This window comes from Equus przewalskii, chromosome 13 (assembly GCF_037783145.1).
Source record: "Equus przewalskii isolate Varuska chromosome 13, EquPr2, whole genome shotgun sequence".
In the NCBI taxonomy this organism is placed as follows: Eukaryota; Metazoa; Chordata; class Mammalia; order Perissodactyla; family Equidae; genus Equus; species Equus przewalskii.
Window position 1 is genome coordinate 53023814 of NC_091843.1, and position 22612 is coordinate 53046425.

The 22612-nt window shown below is 34.1% G+C and overlaps 1 protein-coding gene across 5 annotated transcripts in view; it reads right to left on the minus strand.

Moving 5' to 3' along the window:
* Positions 1-239: 239 nt before the first annotated feature.
* DMXL1 (Dmx like 1) overlaps positions 240-22612 on the minus strand; it is a 137898-nt gene continuing 115525 nt past the window's right edge. For all 5 annotated transcript variants that reach the window (XM_070569483.1, XM_070569482.1, XM_008516045.2 and 2 more), the window contains 7 exons: positions 20503-20563; positions 17082-17209; positions 12409-12501; positions 10207-10298; positions 8983-9035; positions 5360-5577; positions 240-2390 (listed from right to left, as the gene is read on the minus strand). In XM_070569483.1, the coding sequence (XP_070425584.1) occupies positions 2166-2390; positions 5360-5577; positions 8983-9035; positions 10207-10298; positions 12409-12501; positions 17082-17209; positions 20503-20563 (870 nt within the window). In that variant the 3' untranslated portion in view covers positions 240-2165. The remainder of the gene's footprint in view (positions 2391-5359; positions 5578-8982; positions 9036-10206; positions 10299-12408; positions 12502-17081; positions 17210-20502; positions 20564-22612) is intronic.

Consider the following 22612-nt stretch of genomic DNA (forward strand, 5'->3'; position numbering starts at 1 on the left):
TTTATACTCACATATACATTGCAACTATTTTTATTCTCACTTTTTTTGAATAATGCTTACCTATTAAGTTGAAAAGATTGTAGGAAAGGAAGAAGAGGATATTTGGGAAAATTATCCAATCCTTCCTACATTAACCAAATACAAATACAGAAATTCTCCATTTTAAAATATCACATATACTTTAAGTCAAATAAAATGGAATAAATATTACTTAAAACAATAGCATGCTAAAAAAAATAGTCAATGCATGATTGTTTATTTAAAATATTATGATTCTAGATGTAAATACATATGGGCTTACATAATTTATAGTTCATATAAACCCTCAATTAAAATGCTTAATTGTTCATCCACAATGCCCTTTTTCTAATAAGCATAATAATAAATTTTTTATCTCACTGAAAGTGTCCAAAGCCTTTTGAATCTTGATTTGTGAAGAAATTAATGAAAAATAACTTAAGCTTAACTACATCAAACAATGGTATTGTTTGCAATGCTGTCACAGACTTCTCCATGGTAAAATGGTCACATATTGTTATTGCACAATTTCTAGGTACAGGTTATGTGCACATAAACTCTCTAAATAATGACAGTTGCAGTGTTTTCACTGTAACTTACTCAACACATTTAAAATTATGAATACAATTTACAAAATCTTTAACAATATACTTTTAAGATAAAAGTATCCTGAGGATATTACAAAATTCATTATACCAGCCCTTCATTTCTTTGCTTTGACTCTTTAATTTCCAAGATAATAGTTGTTCATACTTTGTTACATAAAAATGTTCTTATAGTTCCTATTAACAAAATATATTTAAGCTAAATAGTATGTATTTGTCCCTTAAACATTTAGTCCCATCTGCCTCCAGTCTCCTTGGTTAAAATCAAGTATTTATCAAGTTTTCTATAATTCTGAATCAGAAAAGGTATAGCACAAAACAGACAGAAATAGGGTTAGCACATTTAAGTTAAAAGCATTGTGCATTTTTAATATTTTGGTCGTAGTTTATAATAAAATAATATATTTTGGCAAAAATAATAAAATATAAGGTTTAGTTTATTTTCTATCAGTGGTAGATCTGGCAGGTATTTTACATTTGTAAATACTATCTATTTAATTTGACTGTTTTCACATTTGTTTCTAAAAACACTGCTATAACGTTTTCAGAACTTTGAGACTAAAAGCATCTAAAAAATAAGAAATAAAATAAAAACAAAGTGTTTGGTGCTCAAAACTTCTTTCACAAATTTATAAACTTACTTTTAAGTGTCTCACACATGCCAACACAGAATGGTTATTGCCTGCTAAGACTTATTTGACTCAATGTAATCTTTAAAATAATAATTTTGGAAGCCTTCCTGAAATTAATTTGAAAATTAGGATGGGAATTCAAAAAGTAAAAAAAAAGAAAACATAGAAAAAAACAGTTGCAAAAAAAGCAGTTATTCTGGTGGCAGTAGTTGTTATGGCACAAAAACACAAGAAAAGATGTAATTTTCTCTTAAATATACACAAACTATGTTCAAATAAGATGTGTAAGATATATTACATATATACACACAACCACACACACATATATACACACACTTTGGCTCCAGAGGGGAAACTGATGAAAACTTTACTTAATAAGCCATTTGGCTCCTTTATCACTGAAGTCCCAATGACAGTTTTAATGGAGATGTTTGTTATTTTTTTGATTTTTATCCAAATATCAATCTATCTCATTAATTAAGAGAAAAAGCATTTGAGATGTTTAAGTTTGAAAAAAGAAGTGAGGGTGTGGTGAATTAAGTGATGACTGATATGCAACTGCCTTTACATAAGGTGTGAAAGAAATTCATACAGAGATATCTGCAGAAGAGTTTATCAACAATAAGAAAACAAAACTCCTTTAACACCATGACATATTCACTACAACATACTATAAATATGTATTATTACAGCATTACTTATACATTCTACTTTAGGCAATATAATCTAATTCTGAATGACCTTGTTAATTTTTAAGGCATCAGTGCATCAAGGGCAAAGCTCCGTAAAATAAATATGAAAACAAGAAAGCATTAGCTTATCTGTGGCACAGAGAGTGATCGTTGTACATTATATGTGTTGGCCACTTCCATGGAATAGGTAATAAATTATATATCTTATTTTTAAAATATTATAGCATAAATTTCACATCATTTTTCAACACTTCATTTAATGGGCTAAACTGATCCGGCAGTATTCTCATTTTCATTGTTCCATCAGCGCCACATGAAAAAATGTGATTTGCTGGCCCTGTCTCAATTTGCATCACTCCTGTTCCGATATTTCTGAAAATGGATTGCCGAGCATGTTCATTGATAAAAGTGTGGAGAAGATTAAAGGCAGAGAGACTCCATATCTGAAAGACATTAAGAACAAAATAAAAATTGGAGTTGACGATTACCTTAAAAATTCAAATGAAAGATTTAGGCCTGTCTTCCTGTGCAAATAAGGAATTTCTAAAACAAAGATGGAGAAAAACGTGTGTAGGCCTAAAGTCATAACATCATGATTCTGTACAGGGTGTTGCAATTTTCCAAATCACTTTGATATTATTACATTCTTGAAAAATCCATCCAGTAAGAGAGGAAGGTATTTTAAACCCTGCATTGGAGATGAAAAAACTCAGGTATAAGGATGTTAAGTGTACAATGCTACAGAAACTTATGATATTATAGGGACTACAATCAAAATTTCCTATCTCTCAGGAAAGCTTTTACTGTGTAATTGTATAGTGGGGTAATTCTTTCTCTATAATACAGAATATCCACCAGGGGATCAGAAGCACCGGAAAGAGAGAAGTACCAGACACCTAGAAGCCCTCAGACCAGGCAAAACCATGTTCCAACTGCCAGATAAAGTTAATTATTACAACTTCAGTATACTTAATTTACTAAGATTTTCTATTTTCAGTCCTTACCAAAATAAATGTGTCTTTCCTAAAGTAATTTATAAGCATCTTCACTTATGTGAAGGATCTAAATGCTTTCAGAACATCCATTTTAAGTTTAGGGAAACCAAATTATTTCCTGAGTTTTTGAGATTTTTTTTTCTTGTTGTTTGGGAAGATTGGTCCTGAGCTAACATCTGTGCCAATCTTCCTCTATTTTGTATGTGAGTCACTGCCACAGCATGGCCAACAAGCGGTGTCAGTCTGCACCTGGGATCTGAACCCATTAACCGAGGCTGCTGAAGTGGAACATGCCAAATTTAACCACTATGCCACAGGGCCAGCCCCCCGAGATCATATATATTTTTTTCTTTTTGAAAGATTTTATTTTTTTCCTTTTTCTCCCCCAAAGTCCCCCGGTACATAGTTGTATATTCTTCATTGTGGGTCCTTCTAGTTGTGGCATGTGGGATGCCGCCTCAGCGTGGTTTGATGAGCAGTGCCATGTCCGTGCCCAGGATTTAAACCAAGGAAACACTGGGCTGCCTGCAGCAGAGTGCGCGAACTTAACCACTCGGCCACGGGGCCAGCCCCAGAGCATATATTTTTTTAATCTTTGCTTCTTTTCCCTAAGTAATTCATTAATTCATACTACTCTACACACGAGTGTTAAATTGTGTCTTCTAAATACTACATGGTATAGTTTCAAATCTTTTTTTATTTGATTAAATAGTAAACCTCAGAATCACAGTACAAACTAATCTAAAGAACTAATCTAGGGGCCAGCCTGGTGGTGCAGCGGTTAAGTTCACACATTCCACTCCTCGGTGGCCTGGGACTCACTGGTTCAGATCCCAGGTGCAGACATGGCACCACTTGGCACACCATGCTGTGGTAGGCATCCCAAATATAAAGTAGGCGAAGATGGGCACAGATGTTAGCTCAGGGCCAGGCTTCCTCAGCAAAAAAAATAGGAGGACTGGCAGTAGTTAGCTCAGAGCTAATCTTCCTCAAAAAAAAAAAAAAGGAACTAATCTAAAACATAGTATGACATTCTAAACTGAGGGCAGTTCAGAAAAGAAACTAGCTTCAAACTAAAGGAAAAGAATTTTGTATGGAAGTTCATGTATATATTTGATTTTAAGAAAAGCCTTTTCAAAATTCTACAATTCTAGTTAATTTTTTCTGGCTGAGAATTATGAAAACAATATGACAATTCTAACAAAGTAGTCCAACTTATTTGCATTAAATAGTCTCACTAGCACTTAATAAGTCTAAAGAACTAGTCAGCCCTGGTGGTCTAGTGGTTAAGATTCAGTGCTCTCACCACAGAGGCCTCAGTTCTTTTCTTGGTCAGGGAACCTCACCACCCATCTGTTGGTTGTCACACTGTGGTGGCTGTGATGCTGAAAGCTATGCCGCCACCAGTATTTCAAATACCAGCAGGGTCACCCATGGTGGAAGGTTTCAGTGGAGCTTCCAGACTAGAGAAACTAGAAAGAAAAAACCTGGCCACTGACTTCCAAATAAAGTGGCCATGAAAATCCTATGAATAGCAGTGGAGCATTGGCTGACATAGCACCAGAATGTGAGAGGATGGCACAAAAAGACCGGGCAGGGTACTGCTCTGCTCTGCTGTACACAGGGTCACTAGGAGTTGGAACTGACTTGATGGCACGGAAAACAACAAGAAACTAGACTTCTTCAGTGGGTTGCAGACTATTAGAATAACTTAGGGACTAGTCTAAACTGACTTATTCCTAGAGAACTTTTGAAGTGTGGCCAGAGGACTCTCTATCAAAATCACAAGGTATGTGCTATAAAAATGCACATTCCTGAGCCTTGGACTTACTGAGTATTTCTGGGGTGGGACCTAGCAACACTATTTCTGGGCTAGGGTACATTTTTAATAAGCTGCTTAATGTTTAAAGAAAGCTACTTAACATTTAACTAAACAACCTCTAAGTTTCAAATACAGTGGACTTTGAGAAGGACTGTTAGAGGCAGGGCTTATCCAGGTACATTCAGATTTCTTGAATTAGGCACTGAGTAGTTGGATGCTGATGCTATAAATGAAAAATTAGGGAGAAACTTGGGATAAAGGAAAATGCCAGTATATTTCACAGCACCTGAAAGTGAATTCAGTATCTCTGTACATGGAGTCAAGACTAATTCTAATGTCTGAAATATGTTTATATTCATGAAAAATCCAGTTCTTTTGCATGCATTAACTAAACATATTTGAAAAACCATTGTAAAACAGACAATATTATTTCATTCATTAAAAGACCTTATTAAATAATAATTAACATTGTTGACTACAAAGGAGTTAATACTTCTACTATTTAAATAGACTGGTGTCATCAATATGATTAAAGACCTAAGGTTTCTGAAGATTTCTTTTCATTGTGTAGATATTGTGGCATTACTGTATTCACCTTTATGTTGCCTTCAGCAGATCCTGTAACAAAGTACTCTTCAGTTGGATCAATAGCAATGGCTTTAACAGGAGAATCATGGCTCTGGAAAAGCTGCTTTTGTTGTCGTTGCCGAAGGTCAAATACACATGTAAAGCCTTTTCTGCCACCTGATATTAGTAGCTGATGTTTTGGAGCATATGCTAAAACAGTCGCTCCACTATCATGGCAAGTAAAAGCTGAAAGTTAAAAAAAAAAAAAAAACAGTAAAAACCATTTAACAGTATAAGAAACAGACTGCTGGCTTTTGGCCAAGTTGGAATGATAGAACTGATTCATTCTCTTGCCTGAAACAATTAGAAAACCAAGTGATATATAGGAAACAATGGTTTGAGACACTGAACATCAAGCAATGAAGAACAATGATCTCTGAGAGATGAGAAACAAATCAGGTGAGCCATACAATGCCCCAGCTTACTGCCTGTAGAGTATTCTCTGGCCAGGGCACAAAGAAGGGGAACCCAAATTGACCTGGGTTCCTGTCCTCACCAGGCATACTGGAAAACCTCATAATTCACAAGGTACTGGAGAGAGTACTCAGAAAGTTTTGCTTCAGTAGTAGGGCAAAATTAGCCTCATACTAGACGCTGCTTTGGTTCTATTTAACAAAGTTCTCCCAAATCTAACTGTTTCTAAGTTAACTTAGCTAAAATCTGTTTCCAAGTAACTGAGTCCCAGAACAAAGTTCAAAAATATTTACCGAATACAAAAATAATCAGTACCTAATAGGGTAAAATTCACGATGCCTGGCATCTCATAAAAAATTACCAGGCATGCAAAGAAGCAGAAAAATACAACCTATAAGGAGAAGAAAATCCATCAATTGAAACTAACCCAGAAATAACACAGATGATACAATTAGTAGATAAGGAAATTAAAAGCCGTTATAGCTGTATTCCATATGTTCAAGAAGCTAGATGAAAGACTAAGCATGTTAAGTAGAGACAGGAAAGGTATAAAACAAGAGCCAGATCAAAACTCTAGAGATTAAAAACTACAACGTTCAAATGAAAAATGTACTGGATAGAATTAAGAGCAAATTAAACACTGCAAAAAAAAATTAGTGAACTTGAAGACATAGCAATATAAATATCAGAAATATGAAAATATAATTTATATTTTTTCTTTTAAAAAGAAAGTCTAGCCTAACAGATCTTAGGGAAAAAAATCTGTATATAGCTCAAAGACAGTAACGGCATAACGATGGAGAAGGAAGATTTAGGAGTTAGCCTGCCAGGGCTGAACTCTTTGGTTTTGTCTGGGTTTAAATGTATACCTTATGTGAATTATTTAATCTAAGTCTCCATTTCATCAATTGTACAATAGGAGATAATACCACTTGCCTAATAGGTTTGTGTGAGGATTAAATTAGTAAATATATTCAAAGCATGGATGGACCTGGCATATAGTAAGTACTCAATAAAATTTATTATCATTCTAAGAATATAAATAAAATTATAGAGATGGGTTTTTTGAATTGAACCAGCACTCGGAAATATAACTTACATAGAGTAAAATGCAGAAACTTTAAGTGTACACACTAGATGAGCTTTGACATATGTACATTCCTATGTAACCATCACTCAGACCAAGACAGAAATTTTGCATCATCCCAGAAAGTTCCCTCATGACTCTTCGTAAATCCTCCTCTGCCACAAATGCAATCACTATTCTCATCTCTATCCAATTAGTTTTGCCTGTTCTTGAACTTCACATGAATGGAATTTTATAGTATAGACTCTTTTGCACCTGGCTTCTTTTCCTTCAACATAATGTTTTGGAGGTTAATCCTGGTTGTCCCATGTATCAGCAGGTCACGCTTTTTTATTGCCGAATAGTATTCTATTATCTAAATATACCACAGTTTCCTGTTGGACATTTGTGTTGTTTCCAGTTTGGGGCCACGATAAATAAAGCTGCTAAGAACATTACTATACAAGTCTTTTTGTGGACAACGTGTTTTCATTTCTTTTGAGTATATACGTATGAATATATAATGCTGGGTGATGTTAGATGCATGCTCAACTTTATTAGAAACTGCCAAACAGTTTTCCAAAAGAGTTGTGCCATTTTATACTTCTATCAGAAAATGATGAGGGTTCCAGTTTCTCCACATTCTCGCCAAACCTTGGTATTCTAGAACCTTTAATTTTGGCCATTTCAGTGTATAGAGTAGTATCTTATGGTGAACTTAGTTTGCATTTCCCTGATGACTACTGATGTTGAGCACCTTTTCGTATGCTTATTTGCCATTCAGATATTGAGAAAGAGGCAATTTTTAAAAGTCTTGAATACATTATTTCTTTCATGGACTGTGCTTTTGGCATTGTATCTAAAAACTCATCACCAAACCAAAGGTCACCTAGATTTTCTCTGATGTTCCCTTCTAGAAAGTTTTACAGTTTTGTATTTTACATGTGGGTCTATAATTCATTTTGAGTTAATTTTTGTGAAAGGGGAGAGGTTTGTACCTTTCTACATGTCAACATCCAATTGTTACAGCACCTTTTGTTGAAAAGACTGTCTCCATTGAAGTGTCTTTGCGCCTTTATTAATGATCAGTCTATTATATACTTGTGGGTCTATTACCAGGCTCTCTATTCTGTTCCATGATCTATGTCTATTCTTAAACCAATACCACAATGTCTTGATTACTGTAGCTTTATAGTAAGTCCTGAAATCAGGCAGTGTGACTCCTCCAAGTTTGGTTTTCTTCAATATTCAGTATTCTAGATCTGCTGCCTCTCTACATAAACTTTAGAACCATTTTGTTGATAGCTACAAAATAGCTTGCTGAGATTTTGATTAGGATTGCATTGAATCTATAAAGTTGGGAGGAACTGACATCTTAACAACATCAAGTCTTTCTATTTGTGGACGTGAAATCTCTCTCCATCTTTGACTTCTTTTATCTTTTCTGTAGTTTTCTCCAACAGATGCTATACATACTTTGTTAGATTTATGCCTCAGTGCTTCATTAATTTGGGTGCTATTATAAATAGTAACGTTTTTTAAATTTCAAATTCCAATTGTTCATTGCTGGTATATAGGAAAGCAACTGACTTTGATATATTGACCTGGTATCCTGTGACTTCACTATACTCACACATTAAATCTAGGAGAGGTTTTTCCTCTGTAGATTCTTTGGGATTTTCTATACAGACAATCATGTCATCTGTGAATAATGACAGTTTTCTTTCTTTCCTTCCAATCTGTATACCTTTTATTTCCTTTTCTTGTCTTATTACATTAGTTAGGAGTTTCAGTACAATGTTGAATAAAAGTGATGACAGGGGACATAATACTATGCAATAACTGATGTTCACAATGATGACGTGTGGCTACCAGATTCAAAGTAAAAACAAATGATTTTTATATTATCTATGTTCTACTATCCTTCATCAAGGGATAGTGAAGAGTTAATTATGTTTATTGCATTTTTCTGCTTTCAAACTCTGCCACCATTGGCAAAATAAACCTCAGAGGGTAATAAATATGTCATTAAAAACACATCCATTTAAAATCATGTTTTAGTTTATAAACTTCTTGACTTTCAAAATTTATAAAATGCTTTCAAAACTTACCATGGATTAAACTATTGCCAGGTGCTACAAGAGTATCCCATAAACATATGTTTCTGGAAAAAAAAGATTACTTCTTAAGTGACACAAAAACTTAACAGATTAACAGCCAGAAGGACCTACAACTAGAATATACAACTATGTACTAGGTGGCTTTGGGGAGCAAAAGAAGGAAAAAAAACAAACTTAACAGGTTAAAAAGTAAGTATGTCTCATAGAGCTATATAACATTTGAACCCTGATCTCACAGAAAGCTCTTAAACTTATAAAAGCACCAAACATAAGCAACCAATACATTTATGTATGATTAATTTTTACACAAAGTTTAAAAAACTACTAGCTTACAAAATGAATAACTTAACAAATAACACTATGTGAAGACCGAATATGGACTACCTTTTCTATTCACTGATTCTCTAATCTAACAGTTGACTGACATACACAAATAGTAGGATACACTGAATTTTCTTGAGCATGAAGAAAACCTACTTCTACTATGAATGGGAGCAGCTTTTACTCCTTTCTATGAGTCACAAAGGAGGCACCAATATATGTACAAATTTCTATGTAAGATGGGCTGAAGACTCCATATTCCTACAATCCCATTTCTAGTGCCAAGTTAGCCTCACAGACAAACTTATAAAAGCTCAGCAACTTTAGTAGGCCTCGATCTCAGAACTCAGTTGTATGAGGGGTGTATGAAAAGTGGGGATGTGAAGATGGAGGCCAGAAGAGACAATATCTTGCATATTTAAGATTTTGGGTGGGACAAGGATGGGCTGCCACTTACTAGCTATTGTACAACCAAAAAGTCTTTCTGAATTTCTTGTTTTCTTATTGTGAAACAGTGATAATATCTACCTAATAGAGCCATGGTGAGGATTAACTAAATAGCATGGCCAATAAAAAACATTTTTTTCTTCTTTGCCTCAAGCTTTCTTAAACACAAAAGGAACAGTATGGAGAAAAATTAATTCCACCAAAAATCAAATCCTTTTCTCCTAAAGTCTTAACATTAGAATATTAAAAGTACAGAAGGAATTTTGTTTTTAATGGCACCAGAATTTCCTTACCTTTACAATTAGAACACTAAAAATGCTCTAAGCAACAAGTCTTTATAGCAAAAATATTTCAAGGCATAATTATGAGGCGTAAGGACACGAAGCAATTAAAAAATAAAGCTCAGCTACGCATACATACACATCAATTTCAGTTATAATCTCTTACCTATTGTCAGTTGAAAGACCAGCTGTAGCTATCAGAGAGGAGGAACTAACGAAGACAAAATCATTGGCTGTTTTGTTATGACACTGCCAAGTCTGGAATAGTTATAAATAACAAATGTTATTGCCATTACTAACAATTTTATAACCAGATAGATGCATTAATCAAAAACTGATCATGTAATCTGTGTCTTAAACACGTCTTTTTTTTCACTGAACTTTAGAAAAGTTGGAAGAGTAAGAGAATTTTCATATACCCTTTATCCAGATTCACCAATTTTTAACATTTTGCCACATTTTTTTGACTCTCGTTCTCTTTCACATAGACACTTTTCCAACACCATTTAAATAAGCTGCAAATGTCATGACCTTTTATGAGGCCCTTTGCTTTTGTTCAAAGTTCAAAGGAAAACAAAAGGAGGTTAAACTCCAAATATTTCCCTTAGAATACTTTGAAAATTTTTGTCTTATAAGACAGAAACTAGGGGGCTGGCCCCATGGCAAGTGGTTAACTTCGTGCACTCTGTTTGGGCGACCCAGGGTTTCGCTGGTTTGGATCCTGGGAGCAGCCATGGCACCACTCATCAGGTCACACTGAGGTGGCATCCCACATGGCACAACCAGAAGGACCTGCAACTAGAATATACAACTACGTACTGTGGGGCTTTGAGGAGAAGAAGAAGAAAAAAAAGAAGATTGGCAACAGATGTTAGCTCAGGTACTAATCTTAAGGAAAAAAAAAAAAATACAGTGACTATAAAGTCCTGTGGCATTTTGAGGCCGGCCTGGTAGCACAGCGGTTAAGTGTGCATGTTCCATTTCAGCAGCCCGGGGTTCACCAGTTCAGATCCCGGGTGTGGACATGGCATCGCTTGGCAAGCCATGCTGTGGCAGGCATCCCACATATAAAGCAGAGGAAGATTGGCACGGATGTTAGCTCAGGGCCAGTCTTCCTCAGCAAAAAGAGGAGGATCGGAAGCAGATGTCAGCTCAGGGCTAATCTTCCTCAAAAATCAAAACAAAACAAAAACCAAAGACGGAAACTAGTATTTGAGATTATCTCAGACTGAATTATTTTCATAAATATTTAAATTTTTAAATAATTTTTCAAATATGTGAATAAAAGCATATTACAAATAGTCAACAAACTTAGAAAATTTACGTTTTCTCAATATTCCATCAAACAATAACTTAAAATATTATGAAAGGTTGAGTCAACGATAAAGGCTTCCAAGTTATGTTTGTTCAGATGTTTCTCTTCAATAAAAAAAGAATTTTTTAAGTGTCTCAAAATCATCCCATGAAAGATTTTTCCTTTGAGTCGCTTTCCCATTCCCTCTGACCAGCACTGGAGCTGAACTAGACGATACATTCTTAAAACAAACAAAATCTACTCTAATCACCAAAAGCCAATAATGTACATTTTTTATCTAATTTGTCTTTTTAGAAGTTAAAAAACAAAGGCAGTCCCTAGGGAATATAAACTTGTATATTTAAATCTTTTGGTTTAATGAAAATACGAGGAAAAATAAATATTCTTCAAGGAACCCTCACCAACCCTCCTTTGCTTGCTTCACTTAGATCAATACTGTATTCCAGTATTTAACCTTGGGTAAATTACCAGAATCTTAATCCACATTCTTATTTTTTTCTTGATAGGTATTGCTTAGTCCTATAAAGGGCTTCACTAAAGCATATATTTAATATAAATTCAGTGTTCTGTGAAGCTATAGAATTCATTAAGCCTGTCCATTCCTAAATAGAGATATATCAATTTTTTTTTAAAGAAACAGGCAAGAAAATAATAGTATCAGCTATAAGATATCCTTTCTACTTTGTTCATAAGGGATAATCAGTGCAAAAAAATTAACTAAGTGCACTGATCTGTTGATCATTCTTTTTAGGTATAATACCCACTGCAGCTAAGTGAGGCTAGAAAAGGAATTAAGTAACCCACAGGTTGCATGGGTCTCTGGAGGTATCATGTTTTACAGAGGTTAATGTTCCACGTAACCAGAAACTAAGGATTTTTATACCTCACAGAGTAATTTTCATATAAGGACAGGAGCTTACAGTAAAGTGATTGAAAACATAGGACTAGATTGATTTTATTTTTTGGCTTTAATATTTCTTGCCTCAAATATATATTCCTGGCTTTTTAAAAATAAAAATTAAAAAAATTTTAAAAGTAGGAATCTTGGCTTACCAGGTATGGCTTAGGCATGCTTCCAGTAACTGGGCAACATTTCCAGTTCGTTTGATACAAACTTAAATATCCATCAGCATCAACTATTCCAAACTTAGAGGAAAAAAATATTTGAAAGTGTTTAATACAAGTACATAAGCACATATTTACCCTTATCCTGACTGTAAATCTCATATTTTAACTCTTAAACATTTCACTGATAAATTGTTTGACTTTTCACTTCACCTCTGTGTGGATCTAGTCCAGAAAAACATTTAGAGACTGCTTAAAAAAACGCCAGGGTGGGAGTAAAGGAAACAAACATCAGACATCCATTTTATTATACTAACCAAGAGCACAGTCTGCATATTCTCTGGAAGTAGTCCAAAAATAGGATACTGGATTTACATGTTAAGCTATGTGACAAAGTTTTAGCATATATACGATAGAAAACTCTTCATTTTGAAAAAGACAAAATAAGGACTTACAGAAATATACAATAAAGAAAACAAGTAAAGAATAGTAGAAAATAAAATGAAACAAATATTATCACAGTAAAAGAATTCCACTATAAAAACTCAGGGCAATTCGGGAAGACATCAAAATGATTCAGTAAGGGAGTATATGATACAGATCTTGAAGGATGACTAAGACTGCTAACAATTTTTTTCTTTAGATTATAAAAATAATGCATACTTATATAACAAAAATCCAGCCCTGCTGGTCTAGTGGCTAAAATTTATCTTTCTCACCACTGTGGCCCCAGTTCCCTTCCTGGTCAGGGAACCCACACTACCTGTCTGTTGGCTGTCACTGTGGCAGCTGTACGTTGCTGTGATGCTGAAAGCTATGCCGCTGGTATTTCAAATACCAGCAGGGTCACCCATGGTGGCCAGGTTTCAGTGTAGCTTCCAGACTAATACAGACTAGGAAGAAGGACCTGGCCACTCACTTGCAAAACAACTGGCCATGAAAACCCTATGAATAGCAGTGAAGCATTGTTTGATACAGCACCGGATAGTGAGAGGATGGTGCAAAAAGACAAGGCAGGGTTCTGCTTTGCTGTACCCAGGGTCACTAGGAGTCGGAATCAACTTGACAGCACTAAAGACTACAAAAAGCATACAAAATAAAAACAAATGTCTTCTTTGGATTCCTGCCCTCTCCCATCTCCAGATCTAACAATTATTAACTATTTCATGTGTTCCCTTTCAGATTTGTTCCATGAATATACAAACATTCACACATACAGGGTTTTTAAAAAAATAGGATCATAATAAATACATAGTTCCACAATTACATTTTTGACTTATTAAAGCCATCTTTCCACATTAGTACATATAAATCTACCTCATTTTTGTGCTGTGCAGTATTACACTGTATATTTGTATTATAACTTTTAAGAACTTTTCTCATATACAGTTTGCAATTTTCTCTATTATGAAACAGTGCTGCTTTGAGCATTCTTGTACATATACTTTTGAGTATTTATGTAGGATAGTTATCTGGAAACGGGAAAGCTTTGTCAAAAGGAATCATTTAAAACTGGTAGGTGAAGCCAAAATTAAATCCTAAGTTGTAATATCAATTTACGCACCCATCTTTCTTACACATTAGTCAACATATTACTAAAATTTTAAGCATTGGTCAATTTACAGAAAAAAGGCTCACATTAATGTGCATTTCTTCAATTACTAGTGAGAGTCATTGGTCATGAACAGTTCTTTTTGTAAATTGACTGTTCATCCCCTTTGTCTACTTCTCCATTAAGTTGTCTTTTAAAAAAATTGATTGATAGTGCTAATATTAGGACTACTACCCCTTTTTTTTTTTTTTTTTTTTTACTATATTTGTTACAGATATTTTCCCAGGGTATATCCTTTTTGCGATACCCTATTTTCTGGAGTAGATCTAGGTGCATTCTTCAGAAAGGGTATGCAGAATGTTTAGTCAAGTCTCTGCATACTTAAAAATGTGTTTATTGGGGCCGGCTCCGTGGCCGAGTGGTGAAGTTTGCGGGCTCAGCTGCGGCGGCCCGGGGTTTGGATCCTGAGCGCGGACATGGCACCGCTCATCAGGTCACATTGAGACGGCGTCCCACATCCCACAACTAGAAGGACCGGCAACTAGGATATACAACTGTGTAAGGATGGGGTCGGGGGGGTGGGGGGGGATTGGGGAGATAAAGCAGGAAAAAAAAAAAAAGATTGGCAACTGTTGTTAGCTCAGGTGCCAATCCCTAAAAAAAAAAAAAGTGTTTATTTTGCCATCAAATTCAAATGACGGTTTGGACAGACATTAACTCATAGTTCCCGTTCCTTGTCCATCAGAATTCTGTCAATATTGTTCTACTGTCTATTTGTAACCTCTATTTTTGAGTAGATCAATGCCATTAATTTTGGAGGGGGCTGGAGAGGTTGTAAGTAATGACTTTTACTCCTACTCCTTCCTGGAAGCTCTCTTTATCCTTGAATCAAAAAAACAAAAATCAAATAATCAGGATGTATCTAGGTAAGGGCTGTTTCTCAATACTTCTGCCTACTATTGGTAGGCCATTCCTATTCTAAAATTCTATTTTTTTCCTTGCTTTGTGGAAAGTTTATTATTTCTTTGAATATAATGTTTCTCTTCCATCATTTTTTTTTTCTTCTTTTGAAATATCTTTTAACTGTCTTTTATGAATTTTCTTGGTTGTAGTCTCAATTTATTTCTTAGGTTATTTTCATCATGGAATAATTTCCTAATTTGTATTTACCAATCACAAATTTGATTTTCAATTGCTTCCATTCTGCTATTCAGCCCTTGTAATGCACAGTTCCCCTACTAACCCAATTTTGGGGAATCACATGTTTTTAATTTCCAAGAATTCTTTCCTGTTCTTCTACTGCCTTTGTTTCATAGCAGCCTGTTCTTGTTTTAGAATGCAATATCTTCCTGAATCTGAGGAATTCCTCAGGGGCCATTTATTGTGCTTAACACCCCTTTTAAGCTCATAGTTTTTCTGCAATGTTTAATGACTTTTGGCAACTCACTTCTACTCCTAATTGACAAATTGATCAGCATTACTGTGATAAAGTATGGGTCTGGGTATCTGTTCCATTTGCCCTAGTAGGCTTCCCTACTAAGGGAGAGCGCATGCTTAGGTATTGTGCTATTTGGCTCCATCATGGCTAACGTGAATGAATGTAAGTTGACTGCCTGCCAAAGATACTTGGGCCGGCAATGAAGAATAGTTTGTTGTATCTTAAAATACCCTATGTGGAAGGTTATAGTGAATGTTAAATGTTTAAAATAACTCAGATTGTAGAAGGTCTTGAATAACATGGTGCTAAAGAATTTAGGCTTCTAGATACAATGAGGAGCTTTGAAGGGTTCTTGGAAAGAATAATAATATGACCCCACCTACAGTGTGGTTATATAACTATGTTATTTGTTATATAACTTTGTTGGCAACATGAAGGATGCATTAGAGAGATAAGGGTTGAGGTATAGAGATTAGTTATGAGCAGTATAATATTGACAACCAAAGTGAAAAAGCATGAGGACATAAAGGATATTGGTAGGTTATACAAGTGAAAGTATAGAATTCTAAAGGCCTCTAGATTAAATCCCCTTAATTTCCCATTAAGGGGCCAAGAATGTCGCTAACTGCTATTAAGAAATTATATGCTCTCAAAATTTTGTTTCATAATTACATGAAAAAATTATCACTGACTTGTGAAATGGTAATAGAGCCACGTGATAAATGTGGTAGGCAAAAAGGCTGCAGCACACCATGACACATGTTAATATGTGAGAAGGGTTGAAGGTTTGGTGGAAGAGGGAAAAGGAAAGGCAAGATGTACCATCAGCTAGAGCCTGTGAGAGTGTTTTTTAGTGGAGCATGGCCCTGAAGACAAAGAGCAGGCTTATTTCCCCTTTAATAGTTGTTTTAAGTGCTAGCAAGATACTAGCTGCAGAGAGAGGCAGTTTGAGGAAAGTAGGATTATGGGAAGTAAGGATAGTATGGGATGTTCTAGAGCAGGGTTGGAAAACTATTTTTAAAGGGCCACATAATAAATATTTCAGGCTTGCCAGTTATAGTCTTTGTTCTCTTAAACTCTGATGTTGTAGTGGAAAAGTAATCATAGAAAATAATAATGAATAATGAATGGGATAGCTGTGTTCCAATAAAACCTTATTTACAAAACAGGTGGCTAGGCTTAGTTTGTTGATGCTCTGTTCTAGAGCAGTGCTTCTCAAACTTTAATGTGTAGACAAATCACAAGAGTATCTGATTAAAATGCAGATAATGATTCAGTAGGTCTAGAGTGGAGTCAATAACCTGCATTTCTAACAAGTTCCCAGATGTTACTTGCTATTTGGTACTTGACCATACTTTGAGTAGGTTCCAGAAAATAAAGAAAGCAGAAGTATTTAATGAAAAATGTATAATGTAAGGTGGTCCTATAATCATTTGGTCCTTATGCATCATTTAAGCGAATTTTAATGGACATATAGACAATATCTTTCCAGGAAGAACCAAATGCATTAAAGCATTCTTTGAGAGGAATTTTTAAAAAAAGAATTCATACAGATTAATATCTTAACATTACACCTCACTGAGCTGTTTTCTTCAAAGAGCACAAACTAGCAATATTTATAAACCTCCAACATAAAGAAACCATTTTCCCATTTATGATTTTATATACTACCTTATTTCCCTGATAGTTAAATCTCATTCTTGTAACTCTTGAATTGCCACCAGATCGAAAACAGGTTATTTGTTGAGAATGGCCCCATTCAAACATTCTGACGCTTCCATCTTGAGCTCCTGTCAGATCTGCATTACAAGAGGGCACAAATCACAAATTGATTTCAGAAACCTTTGGAAAATTTATTTTTTAATCCAATGTGAAAATCTTTATGAAAGAAACACCTAAGAAATGAATGACAGTCAATTAAACAAATTTACCTTTGTATGAAATTTCACTTGAACACTCAATCTTAAAAACAGTTATGTGATATACTTTCATTTGACTGAGAACCTATCTTCATACAAATGAACAGAAGCAAATAAATCAGACCTTTATAAAGTTTATTTCCTTTTAAAATTATCCCAATGGTGTTTCAGTAGCCTTTAATAAATAACTTTTATGATAACCACTTATCAAATTCTTGGGATTACTAAAGAGCCAATTCTTATCAGTTGTACTATTAATGTTTAAATTTATACATTTTCTCTGGAAAAAAACAGACTGTAGAAGGTCTTGAATGTTATGCTAAAGAAAAAAAATCATTTCTAGTAGTTATTCTAATTGACCCAATATCTCAAATATATGTTATCTGTCTCATTGAGGAATATGAACAAACTAAATAATTACTAATTCTTCACTTCACCATTTACTAACTGTATGATACTAGAAAATGTATTTAATCTCCCTGAGCCTATTTCCTTCCTGTAAAAGGGGAATAATGATATACAAGTCACTGGAGAGTTGTAAGAAGTAAACGAGCTAATTCATATAAATCATTCAGAAATATGCCTAACATATAGGACTCAATTTATGTTAAGTATAATTATCAGTATTAATGCGGTACAGAGGTAGTGAGAAATTATATCAATGTATATAAAGCATCTATTACACTGCTAATCATATTAGACAAGTTTGCCTCAATCTTTACCAAGTATTTAAAGTAAATGAACTTCAATTATTTTGAAATGTTTTAACATTGGGATAGGATAGGAGCATGAGTAGAATTTCTTGAGTCTGGAGATGTTAACTCTTTCTCCTCTCCCCTAAAGTCTTGCTTAGCTTAATCAGAAAAATAAATTGGGCTAGTTGTGTTTAAAAAACACTCAAATTTTTCCAATATTATTCATGGTTTTATTTAATTTATTTGAAAAAAATCTCTAGTTATTAGTAGCTGATACGTAAAATGAAATATTCTCTTAAAGGCCTTTGTAAACTGAGATTTTACAAAACAAAATAAAGGTTCCGATGACCAGGTTGTCTCAGCAAATATCCCCTGTTAGTAACTGAAATGTTACATCATATAGGTGTTACATCATATAAGGAAAGGGTTAAATGTAACCATAAAAACTTTAATATGTTCATTTTTTTTTTTTTAATAAGGCTTTCCTTTTAAGACTTCCATTTCTATTTTAATCCAACCCACCAGCCTAACCTGTACAAATTTCCTTGGAATAGAAGTCAAAAAGTAGTGGTTTATGAGCCCTGATGGCCTAGTAGTTAAAGTTCTGCGCTCATTGCTTTGGCAGCCTGGGTTCGCTTCCCAGTTGTGGAACCAGACCACCTGTCTGTCAGTTGCCATGCTTTGCTGGTGGCTCACATAGAAAAACTAGAAAGGCTTACAACTAGCACATACAACCATGTAGTGGGTCTTTGGGGAGGAAAAAAAAAAAAGAGGAAGACTGGCAACAGATGTTAGCTCAGGGTGAATCCTCTCCTACAAAAAAAGCAGGACTAATGACTAAGAGTTTTTAAAGATCTACTCCAAAGAAAGAAAGGAAGGATTCTGAGTTATCTGAAATTCAGAGCAAAATTTTTAAAATCCTGTCTCTTAACATTTCCACTACATAAAAAGTGCTTATTGTTGAACTCAATTACTCTCTTTGGGACTTGTTCATGACGTGAAATGATATACTGGGGGGAAAAGAATCCATTGATTAATTTAATTAGCTTTGAATTTTTCAAGTTTCTTATATGCCAGTTACAGTAGTTCTCTGAACAAAGAAAGTACTTATCCCAAGACACAAGTGATCTGATGTTACATAATAACTCTGAAAATAAGTCCATTAATTGTCTTGCAGTTAGGGATCTCTTTATTTAAATTTACAGGCTTGAGGTAGAGGATATTCCTCGTAAACTAGTCGCCTGTCATGACACATGATATGGGGCTGAGAAAAAATGAGGTCCTTTCAGTATTTCAGGAAACTTCCAAACCCTACTGCAGAGAATAAGATAGATTTTCAGCAATGCCAAATGTTTCTTGCTGTGAGAGTAATATTATTTAAACATTGTATATAAAACACATTTGACTCCTTACTTTGTATGCTACATGACTGGTTTTTATTTCTCATTTCACATTAGACTTGTGGATAGAAAACATGCTGAATAAATTCAAGGTAGTGAAAACAGACTAATTTTTTATATTATTTTATACCTCTAATATAAGTAATAGAAATTACTTTTCATTTTAAACAAATGGTTCTCTTGAACCCTTTTATTGGACATTGGTATATAACTTCGATAATAGATGCTTACAGCACTTATGATAAGTACAAAAAAACACTGGTTGTGTCCATTGCATTTTATCAGAATATTTCTCATAAAAAAGGTGGTAAAAATTTTTACAGGTTATTAAATTGGAGGGACATGAATATCTCTTAACATCTACTACTTTTGTTACTATGTGGTAGGTCAACTTGATGAAGGGCACAACTTAAAAATCATATTAAAAAAACTTGGAATACTCACATGTCCATATGAATATTGATTTCAACCCACCCATTAATTTTAAAGTTGTCTTTACTATTTTTTCTCTGCTTCACTGTTTCCAATAAATTCCCCATTAATTAAGTTCTTTGTTAAAGGAAGAAAAACTTTAGAGATTCTTAGGAAGATTAACTGAAAATAAATATATCCTGCCTTAGAATGTTAAGAACTTACTAATAATCATTTACTGTATTACTAGTGTGTCTTGTAAAAGACAAACTGACAAAATATTAATACAAACTGATTCTGATGAGGCAATAAACGACCAACATATGGCTCCGGTCTATGTAATAAAAGATGGGAGTGATCTTTCCATTAAAACAATAATTATCAACTGCAATTTAACATTGTGTAGAGTCCAGAAACGTTTAAAAATAAAATGTGCTAACTTGGAAATATGCAGTCAAAATACTAAAAATTTACTGCAATAAGTTAGCCTTCACTATTAATTCAGGAAATCTTCTTTTTCTGTTTTTATCCAACTTTCAAATGAAGATTTTATTTGCTAGCAAACATTCTCTCTAAAAAAAGTAAAATAAATATTGACTATCTTTCAATTGAAACTAAAAGCTTCCTTTAAGTTCTTTAGAATAATGGCTAATTATTATCAACTTACAGTAAGGAAGAGTTGGATGAGAAGTCATTCTTCTGACATTATTAATGGCTTTCTTAATCATCTGTTATGAAAGAAAAATTGTTCATTTATAGTTATAATAAAAATATTAAAAATTTCAATTGTGACAGGAAATTTCAATAACATTTATTTATTTTTATGTGATTCCACAACTACCATTATGGGTGCTTAAAAATTTTAAACCTGGTAACAAAAATTAAATTTAACAACTCAGCTCTCTGACATTTAAGTGTACATACATTTTCTGCATCGACTAGGATCTAAGAACAAATTCACCTGGAGAATTTAGTCTTACCTCCTTTCTTGCCAACTCTTTTCTGATCCCATTAAATTTATTGGAATTATCCTGAACAGTATAAGGTTAAAAAGACAGGCAGAAGCATGTGAGAAAAAAAAAAGAAGTAAACAGAAAATGGTATAAATTTTTAATTGATAGTTTGGAACTGTTTATTTACCCATTTTTAAGTCATCCTTTGAATGATTTAAGTAGCCTGTCAAGTAAGAGTAAAATAACTACATGAAATTAAGGGGATAATTTTAATTTATAGAACATTTCCTACTTATACAGCACCACAGCTACAGTTAGATGTTATCCTAAAAGTTTGTAGCATCAGTCTCAGGCAGATTTGTTGTTGTTGTTGTTCTGGATTTTAAATTGTTAAATTAGCCCTAAAAGTGTGAGTAGAGAGGGGATTTGGTAGGGAGGGAAAGGATCAGGCCAGCAGAACTGGTGAGGGATAGAAACACTAAAACATATATATATATGTTATTATATTCCAAAACAGAAGTTGTTCATAACAAGTATTCTTTTTTGTTAGTATTCATAATTTGATAAAATAGGATTTAGAAAATATTTTATCAATTCTCCATAAAAAAATGAAAACCTGCTGAATATTACTTTTGTTTAGTAAACTTCATGTTTAACTCTCAGGTTCCTCTTAATTAAAGAAATGCCTAAAGGTTCTTGCTCTTTCCTTTAATTTGTCCTTTTTTTTCTGACTAAAGTATCAAAGGAAAACCATGGGTAAAAAAATACACAAACCCAGGCTTAAAAAAGTTTCTGAAAGCATATGTAGAACATAATAAGGCAAGTAAATCATTAATTATTTTAGAAGATCCTTATAAAAAAGAACCACCTCGCTATATTGGTGTCTTTTTCTTGAGGATGGAGTGGCGCAGTCTGAATATTTATGTTTACAAATCACAATGACCCCAACCAAACAAATGTCCTTTTAAGATTTAGAAAGGAAGGAAATTTAGTCCAAAGAGGCATGACAAAGGTAAATTTCTGTATTATAACGCTTTGGAGCATAAACAAATATTTTCTGAGCACCTACTATATGTTAAACACCATTCTAGATAGAGATCATCAGTGTATAAGGCAGACATAACGTACTCTCTCAAAGAACTACATTCCACAGGGTATATAAAAGGACAACCAAATAATGTATAGATGATTTTAAAACTGATAAAAGCTATAAAGATGATAAAATGTGATAATATGAAATAGGGACATCTTTGGGAATTTGAGCTGAGATCTGAATGGTAAAACAGGAAAACAGCATGTTAAGCAGAAAGCAAGGCAAAAGCTCTGACACGACAATTTATGCTTGATGTGTTCTAGTGACTGAAGGTCAATGTAACTAGAGCAAAGAGAATCAGGTGTGGAATGAAGGGAGCTGAAGCTGTAGAGGCTGGCAGGGGTTGAATCACACAGGGCCTTAGAGGCCGTGTTAAGGACTTGCTTTTTTAAAGTTGTACTGGGAAATCTCAAAGCTTTAAGCAGGGGAGTGACAATCTGAAGGATGCTTTAGAAAACAGCAACTCTGCGTGTTGTATACAGTACACAGGAAAAAAGTGTGGAAGCAGCAAGACCAGCAAGAAAACTGTTACAGGAAGAACTGTATTGTATTCTCTGAAACTGGAGTTGAAAAAAAGTGCCTCTTATTTATTTTCAAGTATTTTGTATAGTCTCTTAAAGTTCCCATTTAAAAGATAATATCAGTAGGTTTTGCAAATGAGTTTTAATAAATCCGTCAGTTGGAAAAAAATCAACTGTTTGGGGCCAGCCCAGTGGTGTAGTGGTTAAAGT